The 20,790-nt window shown below is 43.9% G+C and overlaps 1 protein-coding gene across 4 annotated transcripts in view; it reads left to right on the forward strand.

Annotated features, from left to right (window-relative positions):
* Positions 1-71: 71 nt before the first annotated feature.
* SLC25A26 (solute carrier family 25 member 26) overlaps positions 72-20,790 on the forward strand; it is a 96,684-nt gene continuing 75,965 nt past the window's right edge. Inside the window, exons 1-4 of one of the 4 annotated variants that reach the window (XM_035337874.1) lie at positions 13,942-14,182; positions 15,846-16,002; positions 17,686-17,744; positions 18,089-18,198. In XM_035337874.1, coding sequence (XP_035193765.1) covers positions 13,969-14,182; positions 15,846-16,002; positions 17,686-17,744; positions 18,089-18,198 — 540 coding nt within the window. In that variant the 5' untranslated portion in view covers positions 13,942-13,968. Of the gene's footprint in view, positions 96-13,941; positions 14,183-15,845; positions 16,003-17,685; positions 17,745-18,088; positions 18,199-20,790 lie in introns of those variants that run through there. The other 3 variants (XM_035337876.1, XM_035337877.1, XM_035337875.1) reach the window with 3 other exon arrangements.

A 20,790-nucleotide genomic window follows, 5' to 3' on the forward strand; every position in this document is an offset into this window, starting at 1 on the left:
TCTACACCAAAAGCTTTCTCTCTGTGTGTGTGTGTGTGTGGGGAGTTACTACTTGTATGCTGCCTGTGCAGCTAGTGATGCTTTCTAAGATCAAGGGGTAGCAAAGCTCTTTATCCTGCAGTGAGTGTTCTTCAGTGTGAAGGAGCTGAGTGCTCCTCTGCATCCATCCTTCTTTTTGCACAGCAAGATAACCTTGAGCATCTTCTGTGCATCCTTTAGATGGAAGGGAGCTTCTGTTTTTATGTGGCACTAACACACAGACCTGTGATACCTGTTCTGGGTTGTGTGTTGTTGCTCGTATGAGGTAGCCTGATATAAGTGTGTTTCCAAATGTTCATGGCTGGCTGAAGGCATAGATGCACTAGTGGCTTTGGAGTAACCCTGAAGGAGAAACGTGTGATGAGCAGAAGATGAAAGCCAGCTGTCCTGTTCTTCCTGTGTGGTGTCAAAGGCACTGAAGAAAGCTTTTGCATGTGTTTCCAGGTGTGGGTAAGTAGCATCCACTTAATACAGCAGATGTATGCTTGTCTTTTGTGGTTCATAGAGCTGTTTAGCTATCATATCCCCATGCTGAAGTGAGTAGTAGGTGGGCTGTGGTGTTGCCCTCTCCCCAGCTGGATTAGGGCTCCCTTTCCCATTTCTATCCGTTTACTAAGCTGCCAGCCTGAACCCTCCTTTGGGGTTTGAGCTCTGTGGTTACCATGCCCAGCCTGAGCAGCAATGCGGCCCCTGGGGGTGATGTGCTCACTCAACCCTGTGTACTGAGGGCACTAACAGATAAGTGAAAGGAAGGGGAGAGAAAGGTCAGGAAAAATTCTGCTGATATCAACCCCCGGCTGGTGGGAATCATCTCTGAATGACCTCTTGGGTGCCCCATACTTCTGGGTTATCTGTGGCAAAGGAAAGTGTTGGTGACAAATCTGTCAAGTAAGTTTTTTTCTGAAATCAATGACACTACTTTCCCCTAAAAGGGATTTATTGGATACTGCCACAAAGCTAGCATCAAGAGAGAAAGAACCCACCAGGTTTAGATGTCAACAGTGTCATCAGTTTAATGCTAGAGGCAATGACTTGCCTGCCTGCTGGTCCTGAGCTGTTTTTCCCTGTTGTCACACTTCTGGCTGGACCAGAAGACACTGGCAGAGAAGTTTAGTCACAAAGGGGAACAAAAGAGGGGTGCCTGATATGGTTACAAATGGCTCTTTTCAAACCCAAGTATGGGTTGAGATTTCTTGCAGGTGTCAGTCCTGGCTCTAGCACAGGTGAGCAGGTGAGGGGTTTCTCCTAGGAAAGCTCTCCTTCCTCTCTCCCCCTGCACTGTGAAGGAGCAGAGGGCTCTGCTCTCCAGAGACCTGCCCCTTTGCTTTGTCCCTAGAGCTTTGTGGCAGGAATGGCTCAGCTCTCATCTTGCCACAGCAAAATTCACTTTGGCTCATACCAGTGGGCAGTTCTGATTTTCAAATGGCCCCATCAGCCCGAGGATGGCTAGGCGTGCTGAGGATTGCAGCATGGCTGCCTGAGCCAAAATCTGAGATACATGCTCTCCAGTAGGCTGTGAATAATTCAAGTGTGCTGAAAATGAAAGGCAGGTGCTCTAAAAATGGTTCAAAGGCATTGGTGCCTTCTGCCTGAGGATGTCCAGTCCCCCTTACAACATTGTGAAATTGTCAATTTGAAGCAATAAGATACCTTTATGGCTTTAGCATCAAAAGCGATGTAATTGCTCTTTGCTGTCAGTGGGTTAAAGGCTTTCTCCAAACTGCAGTGTTTTCAGGGGAGGACATATATAACAAGCCTGGCATGGTGCAGTCTGTCACAGCTCATTCAGTATCCGCAAGAAAACAGAGCTGCCTGAACAGTTCCTAATGCAATCTTTTTCTAGTTGAAAGTGCTGCTACAGCACACCGAAACTGGAGGATGGCACGGGAGGATTTTAAAGCGACTTCATTTGGAAAAGGCACAAGAGTTTTCTTGGGTCAAAGGGGAACTTCTCATTGTTTGGTGGTGGTTCTTTCAAAATTACTTTCCAAGTATAATAGAAAATGAGTGGTAATTCAATAAAAGTCAGAGTTGGAGAAGGCATTTCATTTGGAAGCATTTAACATTTCAGTGGCTTCCGCAGTGTTTTCCAGCTTCCCTGCAGCAACCTGGCCAGAACGGAATCCTCTTCCCCTTCTCACAGCCCTTGCAGGGCTTGAGGACCACTCGGTATCTCATTGCATCACCTTGATATTGCAGACTGTCACTTAAATTGCTTAACGTTGCTGGATTCACCTTGTATATCCAAGATGTACTAACACCAGAGCATTAATGCTATCTATTTTACTGGATCTATGGAAGTAAAGGATGGAAACCAGAAGCATCACTTCGGCTTCCTGCACGAGCTATTATTAAACTGGCTGAGCTCCAAGATCCTAAGCCTAGCTGACTTTTCTATTCCCATTCAGCTGGGAAAATAAGATGGCATTGTGTAGCCTTCAGCCTGCCTTCTATTCGTACGTGTCTCAGGGGATGAATAACTTATGATAATGTAATTAGAGAAGTGAACAAATGATTGCACTGTACGCTTCTCCCCGCGAAGAAGCCGCAGTCTGCCAGCAGGACGCTAGATGGTAGTCTCAGCCCAGAAACACTTGGCGTTGTGGGGACAGTAAATCTTGTTCTGTGTCAGTGGGGTTTGCTTCTTGCAACACGCGATTTGAGAGGAATGAGTGCTGATGTGGAAGTGTTATTCAAAGCCGAATTCTTTGCAGTTAGCTTCTGAAACTTGTAACAAACTCCCAGCTGATCTCCGGAAAAGGCGGATCTTGAGCCTGACAATTTTTGTGGTTAACCATTCCTGAAAGCAGCAGTGAGATCTCTATTTCTGATGGTGTGAGCACAAATTCTGATTTAAAAAAGAAAAAAAAAAAAAAAGAAAAAAAAAAAACAAAAAAAAATAGCCCATTCCCTACCTATGCCGATGACTGGAGTCAGTGGGATGTAGAAGGCATGGCAGACCCCCCTCCTTCCCCTCAGTTTGGAGCAGATGCATGAGCCATTGTTACCCAACACTACAAAAGTGTCCTAGTGTGGCTATTTTGTGATTTGCTTTAAATTTGGAATAAACAAGCATTGACGTACAAAGTCATGCAAATTGTATTGTATGTGATTACTTGGTATAGTCAACTTTGTGTTTGTCGCACTCACCAGCTCGCACTCACGGCTGCTAGGTCTCTAACATGCTCTAAGTTCAAGCCTCTGCTCTGGAGGAGGCAGGCCAGAAGCTTCAATTTGCATCTTCTGTACCAACCCAACACTGCAAGGCATTTCCTTTCATCTGCTTTTCCCTGACAAGTCAGAATTGTTAAGGCCTAGTACTGCAGGCATATTTGTATGAAATAAAATCTGCATATGCCATAAACTTCCAAGAACAGAAGAATTGAATAGCAGCAGTGAAGCAGAAGAGGCTCAGTTGGCTCCGCTCCCCACTGACCAATATTCAGGCTACTTCAGATGCCCTGGCTAGGGAGGGAGCAACTTCCAGCTTGCTCTGAATCAAAGAAAAGATTCCCTTTGACAGTGATGTTAAGAAACGTTCAGATATGTTCCTACTTGTTTTGTTCAGCATATGTTTAAGTGTGAGGGAAAACGTGGGGGGTGGGGAACTTGGAAATAACCTTTTTTAATTATGAGATATCAGATTGACTGAGAAATGAATCCAATTTTTACTCTGATGGACTGGGAATAGAACGCAAAGAGAAATCAGGCATATATTACTTGTAACTTGACTCTTTCACAGTTTCAACAGATTGCAAACTAGTATTGATTTCTATACATAAGCTGTGAACAAAAAAGAATTACAAAACTTTTCAGCAGCCTGAAAAGCCAATATCGACCAACCTAGAATGGCATTTAGGAGAGCGATGCTTAGCTGATGAAAATAAATGGCAGTAAAATAGCTTCTCACTTGTAATTTTTATCTAATATTGTATCAGGTCTGTAATCCTTTGCAAGTGTCATCTAATGCATCACTGGTGACTGGAGAAATGTGCAGAATTAATAAAGAGGATGCCTGGATGTGGAATAGCTAACCACCTCCTATCTTCCTGAAAGGCTTCAGTTTGATGCATGATATTCCTCTGATGAAAGTATAAAATCCATTCGGTTCCCAAAGCTAGTCTTATTCTTGAGCTCCTGTAAAAGCAGCCCTTTGACACCATCCATTTATTTGTCTCCCAGCGTGTACCTGCAGCTATGAAATCCTGTGGCTATAGCACTTCTAACAGGAGCGGCTGTGGGGCTGCAAGCGTAGATTAGAACCATTTGTATTTTAGTATTTCACTATTTCTAAATATCCAAAGCAGAGGACAGGAGCAGAGGATAGAGGATGGGTGTGAACTGTCAGGCTGCTCATGAAGGGAGTTTTCTAGTGGGAAGAGCAGAGCATTAGACATGGGTGCCTGGGATATTGGAATTAAAAGCTATGTCAAAAAGCCCCAAGTAAGACAAACGTTTCCCAGAAAAGGGTGGATTTGGCTCCTCTGGAGATGCCTTCTCTCTGTTGTCCTGCCCAAAATATTACTGCCCTAGCATACAACAAGCATCGCTAGTTTGTAAGGGGAAAGGAATGATAATTTTTCTAACACAGGCCAATCATTTTGCATTTAAGCCTTCCTTGTTTATAGAATCAGAGTATCCCCAGTTGGAAGGGACCCACCTTCCAACCAGTCCACCTTCCATCACCAGGTCCAGCTCCTGGATCCACACAGGACCACCCAAAAATCAGAGCATGTGTCCGAGAGCATCGTCCAAATGCTTCTTAAACTCCAGCAACTCAGTGCTGTGCCCATTGCCCTGGGGAGCCTGTCTCAGTGCCTGACTTCACCCTCTCCTTCTGTGCCTCTTCACCCTCTTGGTGAGGAACCTTTTCCTGATATGCAACCTGAATCCCACCTGTCACAGCCTCATACCATTCCCTTGGGTCTTTGTTCTGGTTTCTCCTGCTTTAGAGTGGGAGGACAGAGGAACCTTGGTCATCTGCAGAGCACAGAGTGTGGGCTTGGTCCATTTGAACATGCAGCTGCCAAGACGATTTCCTATGATTGTCCTGCTATGGAAGAAAAAAGCCTGTGGAGCAGGTACTAGGTCTCCGAATGCTTCTGCCAACCAAAATTCCTCTTCATCATATTAATTCTGACAGGACATCAATTCTTGTCAAACAGGGGGGAGGTTGCTTGCAGTAGGGTATTGGTGTTTCTAGTTCAGCGCACACTCTGCTGGACTGGAGCTTGAATCTTTATCTACTTTTGGCCAACTGCAAACAAGAGTAGCTCCATCCCTTAGGTTAGAAACATTACTACTTGACTGGTATCTTAGTTTGAAATTAAATTAAACTGAGAAGCAGGTGTTGCATATGACCAGACAAAGAAGAAGTTCAGCAAGCCTCTATCTGCATCTTCAGATCAAGATGAACTTTGATAAACTTGGTTATTAAAAAAACAAGCAACATTTTTCTCCCTCATCTGACTTGCAAATGAAGCTAAACTCACATTATCAAATCTGATTGGAATTTATTTTCAGCTGAAGGGTTCACCACAGACTTAAAAGACTAAAGCCAAGATCGTAATTACATATTGTGGGCTGCCCCTGCTGCAAAAGTTTTGCTGATTTCAGAGCAAAAATCTACTTAGCGAGAGAGCTTTTTGTGCTAAATGAATAGTTAGAAATGCGGTAATTGATGTTTCTCATTCAAATGCAGAAAGAATTTTGATTCAGATCCCTCCTCCCTCCCTTTGAAATGCTATTTACCTACATCAGAGTCTAATAAGGTTAATGCGCTAGATGTTCCCCCAGTGTAAATTGTATCAGTAGGAAGAATGCTGCTTGAATAGAGTCCTCCAGCTCTATTCATTTGCTTTCAATGTGTCAAATTAATTTTGCCACATGGGTAATAAAAGCTGTGCTTCTGTGTATTTCTGTAAACATTGTACGATTTAGAAAGTGTTTATGATTTCTTTTAACAATGAAACTTAAACTGTGCGCAGTCCAATATCAGCAAGTAATTTCAGAAGCGACTGAGGCATGTAATTGAGTTTGTCAGTGTAATTGTATTTTGGAATAGATAGTGGTATGGTTTTTTTAGTTGCTAGTGAGTCTCATATTTAGTGTGCTGATTAATTCTATTAGAGAAGTTAATTAGACTGAGGAGGTGGGGGTGAGAATGGATACAAATCACTTTAAAGCACTGCATTTAACTTGGAGTTGATCATTCTGTGTACGGAGAAATGATGCTTCTCCCTGGTTTGGACTCACGTGTGTGATTAGAGCTCATCAGCGCAGCCCTGAGCCTGCCGACAAGGACAGACGAGGAGTATGGATACAATTTTCTCTCCTTTCAAGTGTGAACTTCCAAATTGAGGCACCGCAGGGTACAGAGCTGACCTGACTTTAAAACAATAAGCTCCTGTTTGCTCCATCATAAAAATAATTACAAGATCTGTATTTCTGGCACAGCCTCCCCGTATTGCTTCCTGTAAATAGTAAAAGGCAATAAGGAATAACTAGGCACCACTTCAGGGCACTCTGCAAGACTTTAGAGAAGTTTGGGCTCAAGTCTTTGCATTTCGGTTTTCCAAGATGCTGGCGGTCTGGCAGCTGTAATACCTGCCCCTGAGGTGGTAGGTATGAACCGTTTCTGGAGAGCATCAGCAGCTTTGGGATGGAGAGTGGAGGACAGACATTAATTCTCCATGCCTGCTGGCTGGGGCTGCACACAAAGTGCACCCTTTGGAGCAGCACAGCAGGGTAGCTCACCCCCAGAGGAGCTGATGGGGCTCTTCTGCACCTGAGCTAGCATGAGTCAGGCAGCTGAAGCTGTAGGCAACAATTCAAAGAGCCCTTCAACACCTCTCCATCCCCACAGCATGCCCCAAAGCGCTTCTAGGTGTGAGATGAGAGGGACTGAGGAAAGGGGGACGAGGGAATTGAAACAGCCTCCTCTAAAGCCAAAAATATCTGAAAACAATCCATAGAGAATAGATTTTAAGAAGCTGTGTGCAAATGGAGTCACCTGGAATATTTCCAAGTAAACAAACACACAGTGCTAACAGAAGAGCATTAAAACATGCCTTGAGACCTCATCTGAGCCGGACAGAAGTCAGGACCCTTTATAATGCACATGTTGGAAGCCTATGTTATTTTCTGGAAAAAGTCTCTGCCTAGATGTGAGGGCAGGATAGTGTCAAACGAAGCAATGGTCAGGACTATACAAAACCCAGGTCAGCTGTCTGTACCTCTTCAAGCAACTTAGATATTGTGTCAGGGAATTGCTCCCAGCCTGCCTGCTCGGGCCATTATAACACCGTCAGTAAAATTCCTCTTATCTTCTGACTCCTTCCTCGCACAGATTATGCAGCCATGGTCAGCACAGGGCATATTTTAATAAGATTCAGAGTGGTAACATCTGGCAAATTCACATGTCATATGCTTCTCCTTCCCCATGTACAAACAGCCTGTGTTCCCAAGCTTTTGTTTCCCTTAGATAATGGCTTCTCTGCAGCAGAATACCAATGATAGGTTATCTGCCAGGAATGGCAACGCACCTCCCGATTGCGTGATACGAAGAAATGATCAGAAACTTTCCCTGTTGGGAAACTTCGCATTGGAAGGTGGCTGTGATAAGCTCAGTGAAAGGAGAAAGGCTGGCAAGGTTCCCTCGCTGCACAACAGGAGGAAAAGGAAAAGGGCCCTGGAAACTCGCAGGAGGGTGAACGAGAATATCTTGTCATCAGCCTCCTTCCTCTGGTCCTGGGAAGGACGCTTTGGCTGTGTCTCACCAACAGGGTGGGCTGCACAATGTCAAAGACAACATCGGAGATGGAGACTAAAGGCCAAAGTAGCTCAGTAAGGAATTAAAGGTGTGTGCAGAAGGACAGCAGCGTGGCTGTCCAGGGGTGCCTTGTGCTATTCAGGATAAAATGACATCTTTTTGCCATGGCAAATCATGCCCTGACTATTGGGCTGGGGCTCAGCTGTTGGGGACTTCCTCAAATGCCCAGAAAGTCAACAAGATTTGTGAACCTGAAAATATCTGGGTACTACTGAGACTTTCAACATCCTGCTTTCTCTCCCTTTTAATATCACTGCAATCCCAGCCTCTTGGGACTAATACCACAATTTTTAATCACATTTCATGGCTTATTATAATCCAAAAATCAAGCATTGCCTGCAGATAAGTTTCTTACCACTTGTGCAAGCTGGCGGAAGGAGCTGCACAAGTCCCCTCAGAGACCTCAGCTTTCTGGAGACCTGGTGAGTCTTCTGCAAAAAGGTAGTGGGGATTCCGAGCTATCAAAGCCACCTAGCCATACAAATAATGCTGGGTAGTTTGGGATTTCTGATGCAGACTCTGTGGTGCATGGACAACTTGGCTTCTTTGTCCTTTTCTGAGTAGCTGAAACAGCCTGAGAGAGACTTTTCCTTGAATTAAAGGGTACTAAAAATGAATTATAGCAAGTACACAGCACCAAGCACAGCACACAGCTTTTTTTAAAGCAAATGTCATTATTTTTATAGTTTACATTTAAAAATAGCTGTAGTTTACATGCTGAAATTCAGCTGTTCAAATAAGCCCTTAAGCTCCTTCCATCAGCAGCACCTCCCTGTAGGGGCATCATTTCGGCTGTGGTGTCACCGTGAGCACTTCCCATCAGCCACGCTCCTGGGAGCCAGAGGAGGAATTGAGCTGATAAAAACTAGGAGCTGAGCAAACAGCTGGCAAGGAACTAATTTTCTAAAATATTGCTCCTTGTCTGCATGGAAACTCTTGCAATTTATTTCTGCTAGGAGGCTGATGGAGCTGAGCGGTGGAGGTGAGGGTCGCTCGTGAGCCAGGGCCGTGCACCTCCCCTGGGGCTGGGGCTGCCATCCCTGTAGCACTGGTGTCAGGATGGAGGATCTGGGGGCACTGGGAAGGGACCAGACGGCCTCACACTTCACTTTGGGCAGGGTGGGGTGTCAGTGTCCAGCTCTGAGGAAGGGGGGGGGAACAAAACACCATGAAATTTGAGGAAATACAATTGAAATTGAGTCCTTCTTTACATAGGCCATACAAAATCTTGTTCTCTTAGAGGACAACCCAGCATGTGCTTCATTAGCCCTGGCTGCAGCCTTTGGAAGAGACCAGGTCTGTTAATCCTCTGTTTAAAAGAGGAAGGCACTACACCACCAGGAGAACAGCTCAAGCAATTCGGTTGCCCAAAGAACCCACTCTTTGGGAATGTCAGGGATGCTCCCCTGGAAGAGTTTGGTAGTGCAGAACTGCCTGGGCAGTTTAGGGCCATCCTGTTGCAAACTTATTCTTAACTCTGCTTCCCAAGTCAACTAAGTCATTGCATCAGCCCACAAAACGAGCTGAGAACAGATGTGAGCGATTCCAGTTGTCAGGTCATTGGACTGTAGCCACAAATGCAGGCATAATTAAGATTTTCCTCCATTTCTCTTATGTGCTAAATGGAAATATTAGATTAATTCAGCTGTGCTGTGAGATGAACTGCAGAGACTCTGGAAGATTTGTTCACATGGAAAAGGTCACCGTGTTACCATTGGATTGTTATTTCACTTACTTTACCCAGTAGTTAAAATGGACATTTTGTCTTTCCCAGACCACTCATCTCCAATTGTCCAGGCAGACAATAAGGCAGAATAAATGAGGATCACCAGAAAGTTGTACGGTTTAAGGCTTTCTATCATTATGCAAAATCTACAACTTCATTAATCACTTTTCTCTTAATGAATCTGGGGACTAGTGTTTCTGCTGCTAAGTACTCAAAGGAGTTATTAAATCTCTGGCTGTCTGGTTCCCCCATCTGCTTCCACAAAAATTTACTGCAATTAGTATTTCAGCAAAATTTCTAAAAATGGCCAGGTTTCTTAAGAACACAGAATGCTACTGTAAGTGTGAGAGGGAGCTTATGGTGTATGAGTAGCAAAAAACGCTTCTAAAGTCCTCATTAAACAGCCTTCCCTGTATTTTGCAAGAGGGTCAAAGCAATAAAAGTGAGCCTGAAAAAAAGGGGAGGCTGGAAAAACTGCTGCCCATCCAGGTCCAGCTGTCTGCTGCTGGCGAGATCTTAGGTTAATATTTAATTCAATTTTTTTTTTTTTTTAAATTTTTTTTTTTTTTCCTGAAGGAAGCAGCTCCACAAGCCCACGCAGCAGCCAAGGATATGGGGTGATGTCTGTAGCACAGCGACTGTGCATGCAGAGGGGCTGTGGGGCACCGGGGTGGCAGCTGGAGGCAGGGACCAGTTCTGGGGCATGTACCGGGCACAGGACCCTGCTTCCTTGCAGCCCCGATCCCTAGGCCTCGGGTTGCCTCTGAGACTTTACTGCACTGAAGCTGTGACTAAATCATTGCTGGCCCATCCCTGGCAGAAGTGAGTTACAGAAAATAATTCTGTGCTCGTGCAAGACTGTGTCAGGAGCCTTTGCCTTCATGTGTGCACATGGTGGGTGTTCAAGAAGGCTGGTGACAATGCTGCCTCCTGGAGAAGGGCCGGTGTCACGCCTTTCCATTGCAAGGACATAAGCTCATGACATGGTCTCAGGAATGTCCTTTTGCTGTGCTCTAACTTCACGGTTCTGTTGCAGTTTGTCATAACATGGGGACGAGCAAGATTTTGATGGCCGAGAGGTTGTGTTGCTTCTGGTCTCTGAGTTAGCTGGCCCGCTCTGCCATGCTGTGCTCCCGTAGAGCATCCCAGTCCCTTGGGTGCCGTACGCAGCCACATCGCTGAAATCCCCCTCCAGATGGCCTCCCTGGCTCAGTCATGTACCTGCTTAGTTTCAAATCAGAGGGATCCACGAGTCTCTAATTTTATTCTACTTATGCCAGGACACATTTTTGCAGGGGCTAAGTTTCCATCTGCTTTTCACAAGAGCAAGCTGGGCCTGGTTCCTCAGGAAGGAAGAGCTGCAGGGTGTTGTCTGAGCTGAGGCAAACCTGACGATCCAAGAGGGGCTGGCTGACTGGAAGGGCTTGGCTCGGATGCGCCCGGATTGCCCAGGAGAAAGATAATAAACAGAATGAGGAGAGCAATTGCTTTAATAAATAAACTGGAACATGTGTGCAACTGATACCGCCAGGGGCTGATATATGCCAAGAAGTCTGTTTTTAACATCTGCTCTTCAGCGCCCTTAATATGTTATGACCAGATCAATATATCTTCTGCTGCTGGTGTCACACTCCACATAGCTAGAGACAGCAGGGAAAGTACAGGTAAACGAGCTTATATCCATATATATATGCACATATATATGCCTTTTTGTACATAAATACCCACCAGTGTGAGGATTAATAATGTGAACCAGATTCAAAATGGTGCTTAAGTAGCCCATAAAAAGAGGCCCTATCAGCGGCCCATATTCATTCCCTGTTTTGCACAGCACAGAGGATTGTTCTGTTGTCAGCAACTCATATTCCATTTGGGGCATCCATAGATGCAATATGTTCTTTACCATACTATGATTAAAGGATTTTTCATCTCTTTCCAAGGCTTTTGTGTGCTGCAAAGGCTGAGGGACGCAGGTGAGGTGCTGTAGGCCTGGTGGTCATTTCTGAAAGCACTCCTGCCCGCCTGCAGCCACGGGCAGGGAAGGGTAGAGAAAGCGAGGAGTAGGGAATGTCAGAGATGAAAAGGGGCTGAGCAGGTGGATGCTCCTGGGCTGTAGTTTTTAACTAAAGACAGAGTGCTACTGAGGGAGAGGAAAACAAGAAATCCTACAGGCAGGAAGACAGTGTGTGAAATTATTCAGTGCTTGAAAGTCACGTGGATGAACTGACTGAAAAACTTTGAACTTATGTGCTATAACAGAAATCAGCACCCTACTGAGCAGAAAAGTAGGGAGAGAAAAGCTATAATCCGCTTATATTTTAGGCTGGGAGACTGGCAGGTTTGAAAGCCCCGTCTGGCCTAGTCATCTGGTAGATTGACTCCAGCAAAACCACCGGACAACCATCGCACCTGCACTGTGGGGAAGAAGCACCATGGGGCTATGCCTCAGCCTCCCTAGCTCATCCTTCAGCCCTTGAGCTTCAGAAAGGTTGTGAGAAAATGGACTTCTTTCTTTACTCAACTTACTCTGCAAGCTTGGGGGGAGTCCATTGAACTTTTCACAAAGATAAGTGCTTGGCCTGCAGCATTAAGCGGAGCTTCCTCATTTAAGACAGGATGGTGGCTTGGATGAGTAGGAGGTTGTGGCCACTGTGATGCAGCAGCAGTTCTTCTGACAGAAGGTGCTAAATAAAAGAGACTGTCACTGAGCGTATTTGAAAGCTTTGCATTGAACAATGTGGAAAATTCTTGTTATGACCCTAAGCACCTTTACATCAGGAGACCTGGGCACACATGGAAAATAAGGTCTTCTTTGAAGTGCTGCCATCACTGGATTATATGGGGATAGCTCTCAAATTATGCTTCATTTACTGCAGACGTCTCGGTTTTTTTTTTTTTTTTTTTTTTTCCCTTTAATATTGCTCTGAAGTACCTAATCTAATGACAGATGTGGACTTGGAAACCAAGGAACTTTCAGCTTTTGTGTTTATTTAGCCACTTAGCAGAACACCAGCTGGAAATGGTAGATTTTGGATCATTTTTACTTCTACCTAAATAGCAGGGTTCTTTCAGAAAGTCAGGCACTCTGCTGGGTATTACTTTAACAACTGTTCAGTCCCGTGTTCCCTTTATTATAGCTGACACGTGTAACTGGCTCCTGTTTCTTCCAGGAATCCAACACAAAGTTTTCAGGAAGTAATTCCTTGGATAGTAAACTGGTTGGCCCCAAAGCCCTTCCAAGGAATCAGAGGTGTTGGAAGAAAGGTGGCCAGCTAGCCATAATGGGGACAAGAGTGCTAGTAAAGTCAAAGAAGTCCATTTGTTTGATCATGTGCTGATAGGAAATCAGGAGGTGATCCTCAATGAACATAACAAAGACTAAATTAAAACGAGGTACTGATAATCCACCAGATTAAAACAAAAACAACAACAACAACAACAACAAAAAAAAGTAAATTAGGACCAGAAAACCAAGGTTTGCCTTAAAAGTCAAAGGAGAGTGAGAAATGTAACATATTCAGGTTCTTTCTATATTTGACTGCAGAGCTTTGAGCTTTTCACTTGAATGAAAATGAAGACAATATGAAGACTCTGTATGCACTATCTATTTACCCCCTTTGCATCCCCTGGAATCATACTTTCCATAATTTCAACTATGGTTTTCTGCTGGGCAAGGATTATGTGAGAGCTGTGTGTCAAAACCCTCTTTGCATCTTTTGAACCCATTGTGGGTTTGGGCGCCCTTTGCAGAGAGAGTGAGACGCATCAGAGACATAAACACAAAACGCAGAAATGTTTTTGAGGGACGGGAGCTAAGAGCAGCATTTTTTCTGCCAGCAAGAGCTCCTGGGAAGCCAGGCAGCAGGGGTGACCCCAGCCAGGAGGTTTCATTCATTCCCCTTTCCATGGCTCGCATCAGTATGGTGTTCACAGGGGAGTCTGAGGGCAGGGACAAGTAGGTTTGCACATTGGGTGTTCCACTGCTCCCCATCCATCATTAAGCTGGTAATTGAGAAAAAAAAAAAAAGCGACCTCGGAATTGTTTTCCTGTCAGAAATGCTTTATTTATTTTTATTGGATTTAGGTTTTGTTTCCTCAGCAGCTCTCAGTTAGTGGAAAGGGGGGGGGAGGGGGGCACATAAACGCCCCCCAGCTACTCGGGAGTATTCGTGGCCAAAAAAACGGGAAACGCTTCCTATTCTCAAGCAGCACCGCCGCTCACACACAACTCATCGTTAATTAGTAACTCATTAACGCTCGGTGACCGTTACCAAAGCGCTAACGCCCTGCAGCGAGACGCAGGCCCTGGCACTCAGGCCGCCCGCTGAGGGCAGCGCCGCCGCTCCCCGCCCTGCGCACCGCGCGGTGGCGCATGCACAGCGGCGCCCGGCGCCCACCTGACCGCGGCTCGGAGGCCCCAAGATGGCCGCGCCCATGCGGGGCTAGGTCCTTGCGGGGACCTCGGCCCAGTTCCCCTTCCCCTAGGGCCGTGCCGGGCCGTGCCGTGCCGTGCCGTGCCGTGCCGGGCCGCCGCGCCGTGCTGCCACCCGCACATGGAGCCGCGGGAGTCGTGGGCGGCCCTGGCGGTGAGTGGGGGAGCCGAGGCCTGCCCGTTGCCATGACGACGTGAAGGCCGCGGCCTAGGCCCGAGCTGGGCCTTTGGGGACCCCGAGGGAGGGACACAGGACGCTAGGGGTCTGGGGGTCTGGCCTGGGGGTGTGGGGAGGTGCACGTCGCCCCCCCTGTGTCCCCGGGCTGGGCAGCGCTTGGTTGCGCTGGGTGCTGTTAACTGAGGCCCGGTTCGATGTAATGGCAGTGGGGTGCCCAGTTTGGGGTGTCCCCAGCTCCTCCTAACACTAGTGTGACTGAGAGCCAGGGAATAAAGTCCTTTTACTTGTCTTCTTACCTAAAATCATTACTGGTTTGCCACAAATACAAGCACACGAGTATTGGCACCCACTGGCAGGTGCGCCGTTCGCTGCTTCATGAATTTAAATGGCGTTTAAGACACAGAAGTTTGTAAAGTAAAGAAGCAATTAGTAACTTTTGATTCATGTTTTAGCAGATGGCTCGGTTAAATCTGATTAAATCTGATCAATGCTATTTTGAGCAGATAAGGATTTTGATGAAAAAGAGTGAAGAAAAATCAATGCATGCAAAATAGCCAAATAGATTAGAAGAGTAATTATCTTATTGATTAAAACTTCAGTAGTAGTGACTCAACACCTCTCTGAATCCTCTATTGGCACTGGAAAAAAATCAGAGTAACACGAGAGAAAGTGATTTGTTTCAGGCTGAGTTACAAACCTGTGATGGTTTCTTGCTCGCTATCTATATGCGGTAGACTTCTGCAAAGTATTTCTTCCTTCTGAATAACAGTGAATGCATACTGTCTTCTAATGGATTATTGCTAAATATTTTTTTCCTTTTTAAGTTTTATTATTATTATATTATTTTATTTATTTTTTTTCAGTTTATTTCAGTCCCTTCTTCCTTCTGTTGGCAAGTAATTATTTTCTAACAATAAGCCACATGCTGGGGAAACCTAAAACCAAAGTCATTTAGAAACACAGACACTGAGAAAACTTGAACATTAGTTGAAACTGTTTTGGGGGGTTAGTATTAAGGTTGCTTTGGAAAAAACAAACAAACAAAAAAAACCTTCTACTTTTCCTTATGACTTTGGAAACATCTCTTTCATTTTTTTTTTATTATTATTATTATTTTTATTTCTATGTGCTCACATCAATAAAGGAAAAAAAAAGTTTTGCTTTAGGCTTTGTTCAACAAAGGAAAAGGGTGGACAGGAATACTATAAGTAAGAAGTCTGCTAGGAAATGTCAATGTGCTTTCTAGAGATGCTTACAGGGGAAGCAGAATTGCTTCTGTCCTCCCTGATCTTATCACACAGCTTCCTAGAGGTATTGGTCATTCTGTGCTGTGGCATTTTGATAAGTGACAATCGCTGTCTTGCTTTTAGGTGTGGTAGATAAGCGTTGCTTTGCTTTGCTTGTACTCTGCAACATAATGAGATTATTTTGAAAACACCTTTAAATGGTTTAAAAGGTTGTAATCTCCCATTATAGCTATAGAAGTTAAGGAGATCTGTGTAGGACTAACAATTTATAATTTGATCTCAGAAAGGATACTCTCAGTCGTGTTTTGTCTTAGACGTGCCTTGGTTGCTCACATAAGCACTGCAGCTTCACTCCTGTGAATGTTAATGCACTTTATGATTTTATCTTGAAGGCTGGTGGAGTTGCTGGTGTCTGTGTCGACTTGATCCTTTTTCCTCTGGACACCGTCAAAACCAGACTGCAAAGTCCCCAAGGGTTTTGGAAGGCTGGTGGCTTTCGTGGCATCTATGCTGGTGTTCCCTCCACTGCTATAGGATCCTTTCCAAATGGTAAATCTTGGTCAGGTTATGCTTTATCTTCCTTTGCATGGGTACTTAGGTAGCATAGGACATTCATGTCAGTGGCTTCCTCTCCTGCAGGTGACTGTTTGGATTCTGTGGGTCAGTGTCCAGCTGTGAAGAGCAGCTTCTAGGGTTGTATGACACTGAACAAAATCTCTGAGCATGCCTGGAGTAAAGGCTGCTGCGTACTTACTCAGTTCTTGTGTTTTGTCCTTAGTGATATATTTCAGATGGGAACTTGCCTGAACAGGAACGCTTGCAAACATGCAGCTTATATCTGAGGTTTTCATTGTGGGTTAATTCCTCCGCTTCAGCTCCATGCTGTAGTTAAAAGTTCTCTGAAAGCTTTGGCAAAAAACAAAACAAAACAAACAAACAAAACAAACACAAACAAACAAAAAAACCAGTTCTCTGTCAGTGGGAACTGGAGGCTGTGTTTGTGTTTAAAGAAGCCTGTCCTGGTGTCGCAGGCAGTGTATGTCTCTAATGTAGGTGCAGTTGGGTGCCCCCCTCCAGTGTGTTTTTACTCTCTTAACCATCTGCATGAACCCCACTGTTATAAGCCTCCTTCTGCGGTGGGAGCAGTGCATAACTGATTGGCATAGCCCAGCAGTTCAAACGTATCTTAAATAAACAAGCTCTAAAGGTTAGCAAGTGGGCAAGTAGCTGCTGATGTTAAATGTTACCAGTACTTCCCTGCATGGCCCTTACTCCTTGGAAGTGTTCCTGGATACGCCTTATGAGCCACTTCTTACTTAATCAGTGCGCCCAAGGCATTTCCAGGTGCCAAACAGGACTCAAGTCTTGCTTGCCCTGGATGCTTTTGTCATGACCCAACCTTCCATGGCAATGGAAATGAATCAGAAAGTGCTTGAGCACTGGAGGTCTTTGAAGTAACTGTCCTGGGGATGCTGTGCACATCTTTTTCTCCCTACAAAACAGCTACAAATCACTTAAAATGAGAAGACATCAGGAATACTTTTGAAACTGCAACATTAAAAAAAAATAATAATACTTGTCCCTGCAGAGAAAAGGCATCTAACAATCCTAATGCCTTTGTCCATTTTGTCTTTGTAGGGAAGGAAATAAAAAACAACACCAAGCTACGCTGTCAGTAGTAAATGTTCGGAGAACTTTGCTGACAAATCCCCTTACACCTTCAGATGTTTGATGTCCTTCATAAGATGATATAAAAAATTCAGTTCTTTATCTTGTCTGCTCGGTTATCTCCTTTTGTGGTGATAAGCATCTTTTGATTAGCAGAAGGCAATTCACGTAGTCCTTCTTTACAATTAAAATCCGTTCCCCCGCAAGACATGTCAGTTTTTTTCAAGATTTACATCTTCAAAATCTGAACTGTGTTTTTATCTTTCCTGCATATGACTCAAAACTGAAATTATCTTTAGGAGAAGGAGTAACCCTTACGGTGCAAGTACCTTTGCAGTTGACTTGCAGTGAATAAATGCACTTTTTCTTGCTATGTTCAATTTACTTTTCTATGTTTCTTGTCCACTGGAATTTCAGAAGAATTTATTCTCTGGAGCTAAAGTGCAGAATGTTGAACTGATCGTAGCTAGGAAGAAGTTATTGATATCTGCCACTGAAATAGTTTTGCAGATTGCAGGGTAGCAGGTTTGTATCACGTACTTTGACTTTTTTTGTTTATTTGAGGTCACCTGTCCAATTCAACTGGGACAGAACAGCCTCCTTTCTGCCTTTCCCCTCTACATGTATGGAAGATAGGGTTTTTCAAAACCTGTTGGACAGTCACAACCCATTAACATCTCCTTCCTTATCTATTATCTTCCTTATCTTATTAACTAAGTGCTGCCTGAAGCCTTGGCACCATTGGTGTCAACGGGAAGTATGCCCACTAGGAGCATAAAGTGCTGAAGAAATCTACCTACAGATTGTTTTCCTACAGTGTTACTCTTCTGGGGCAATAAATAACTTTTTTTCAAATGTGTTTTTAGAATAATAGGTGACAGAAACCACCTCTAAATGTTCTAGTGCTAGTTCTGTGATGAAAGAATGGAGGGACACTTAAATGACTGAATGTATGCTTGAATTTCAGCTGCTGCGTTTTTTATCACCTATGAGAATGTGAAATCTGTGCTGCCCCGTGGCTCTGCATCGTACTTGACTCCAGTAACACACATGGTGGCTGCCTCCTCTGGGGAAGTGGTAAGAAAGAACTTTATATGTTGTGCCTCTGTGGAAGGAGAAGAAACCGTTCCATTATGGAACTCATATTTGGTGTCATGTCTTTTCTGAGTGCTGCCCATACGCGTGCTTGACAGTTCTCACAATGTTTATTTTTTTAATGATGACTGTCATCAGAAATTCTTACCAAGCGTACAAACGAGTTAGTAGCTGAGCTTGCTATGTCAGTAGGAAGTGTGCATTGCTCTGAAATATGAATCCACCTTCACACTGTAGTGGTTGTGTGTCAATGTTAGCTTTCAAGAAGGCTTTTCTTGTGTTTACAGCCTTTCAGCATCAGGTGGGGTAGTTATGGAAGTTATTTTTGTTTTTAAAAGGTTTTTACGTATAATACAACTGTCTTATGTAAGTAAATCAGGTAGGTGCCATCATCTGAAACCCATGCAGCTTAGCTGGTAAAAGCCTGTATTAACTAATTAGTATTTCTCCTCTACCCTGAACGCATTCATAACCAACACCATTTCGTAACAGAGAGTGTCATGCTGATGAAAAGACTTCTTAATATTTACAAACAGACTCTTCTAGTGGATATACATAGGACAGGAAAGGGCAACTGGTAGCTCTGTGACTCCATTTACCAAATAACGTATAACACTTTTCTGACAAAGCCTGTGTCACGGGTAGGTAATGACTTCTTTCCTTGGAATGTACACCTTTTAGTGACAATTTTTCACAGTTTTCCTTGGTAGCAATAGCTCTTAGGTTAGTGTGTTCGTTGGGTTATTACAGGATAAAACATGTATACGGAAATGATTTTTATTATTCACATGCTTTTAAAAATGTTTTTCCACCCACTCCTTGGAAAAGTTGCTGTGCTTCTTATCCCTTAAATTCTAATTACTTTGTTTATAGCAGGATCTGGAGCTGCAAGTAACAACTTGCTTTGCCAAGGTTCAAACAGTACCAAGAATACCAAGTTCTATTGAATGCTTTAGATGATCAATAAGAAAGGTGACCAGAAAAGCTTTGCTTTTTTTGATACCTAGGTTGCCCTAGCCTTCTTTACAGCATCGAGAATTTGTAGAATTTAGTAGTGGGTGGAAGTAGTTTTTTGTTTGTTTGCAAATTACAGTATCAAAACAAATAAAGTAGAATCATTTTAGTTGGAAAAGAATTCTAAGATCATCAAGTCCAACCATTAACCTAGTAATATTAAACTATTGGACTGAAATAATAAAATATCTCTGCCCTCTTGACTTTCCTGTATAGTATATTTAGGCTATTTCCCATCTTATATTGACCACTCTTGATATCTAGATATCTCTATATATATATTTCTTGCTTTTATGATTTTATTTTTTTAAATTTTATTTTCATTATTTTATATATATGCATTTTTTTGTAGAAAGAAGGGAAAGGTTTTCAATACTAAGGAAATGTCAAGGGTATATTGAAAAGTGAGTTTATATTCCAGTTTAAGATCCTAATGTTATTTTCATCGCTAACGTGCCATGTCAGGATGAGTAGATAGCATGTAGAGCCACGGCACTGAAAGCTCATCTCTAGCAAGGGGTAGTATGGGACAGGAACAGGAGGGAACTTCCTGCCTAAATAGTCTGCAGCAAGTGTTGAAAAATAACACTTCTTGATGTGATCAATCACCGACCAAAGCTTCCATTCCTGCCTGATCCAGACATAAACTTGTCTATTGGCAAATACTAGAGATGCTATATCCACACTGTCTTGTGAATCAGGCCTAGAAGCTGCCTTTCCTTTGCAGTAAAATTCTCAGACCAGCTTGAATATTACATAAAAAAAAAAAACACAAACTGATTCTGAGGTTGTTTGCAAACAAAAAGAGCAGAGCTGCTTTGGGTTAGCTGAATCAAACATTTTCCACATTCAGCAAAATCCATCTTTCTCTAGATGTCCCTCTTGTTTTTAACTGCAGGGTTGGAAGTGTGCCTTGGCAGTGTTCGGGTCTGGGTGTTCAGCTGTAAACAGCCCACTGCTGTGGCTGCCAGCGCTGTCCCCTCCTTATTCCTGCTTTTGGCACACTGGGTGTTTCCTGGCGCTGCAGTGATGAGGTGGGGTGTGAATTGCTGCCTCCCCACAGGTCAAGGGGAGGGCAACGGGCTATACAAAATTAATTTTTCTGGCTCTTTTGCAACTTAAACTTAGCCTGTGATATGGGACTGAAAAATGTTTTGTCTTTGGTTCCATATTTTGCTTTTAACTGATGCTTTTAATCGCAGGAAACTGGCTGCTTTTCTCTCCTTCACATGTAGTTGTGTATTTATACTCCTCCGAGTGGCTTGGTCCCAGGCTGCAAGGAGTGCAGATGGAGCTGTGCCATTTTGCCTTAGCTATGAGATGCCTTGCTGTTATATCAGACTGGCATAGCTGCTTCCCATGGGAAGCAGTTCAGCTATTCTTGCTCTCCGTGGTTTCAGCTTTAATTCCCAAATAATTTTTATTCTTCTGTGGAAATGATACTTATCAGACTGAATGGGACCGAGACAGTGAACTTAATTTACCATACCAAGCACGTGGAGATGGGGGAATGCAGCATAACCCTTCTGTAGTATAATCATAGGCAGGAGTAGATAGAAG

This window comes from Oxyura jamaicensis, chromosome 12 (genome assembly GCF_011077185.1).
Source record: "Oxyura jamaicensis isolate SHBP4307 breed ruddy duck chromosome 12, BPBGC_Ojam_1.0, whole genome shotgun sequence".
Taxonomy (NCBI): domain Eukaryota; kingdom Metazoa; phylum Chordata; class Aves; order Anseriformes; family Anatidae; genus Oxyura; species Oxyura jamaicensis.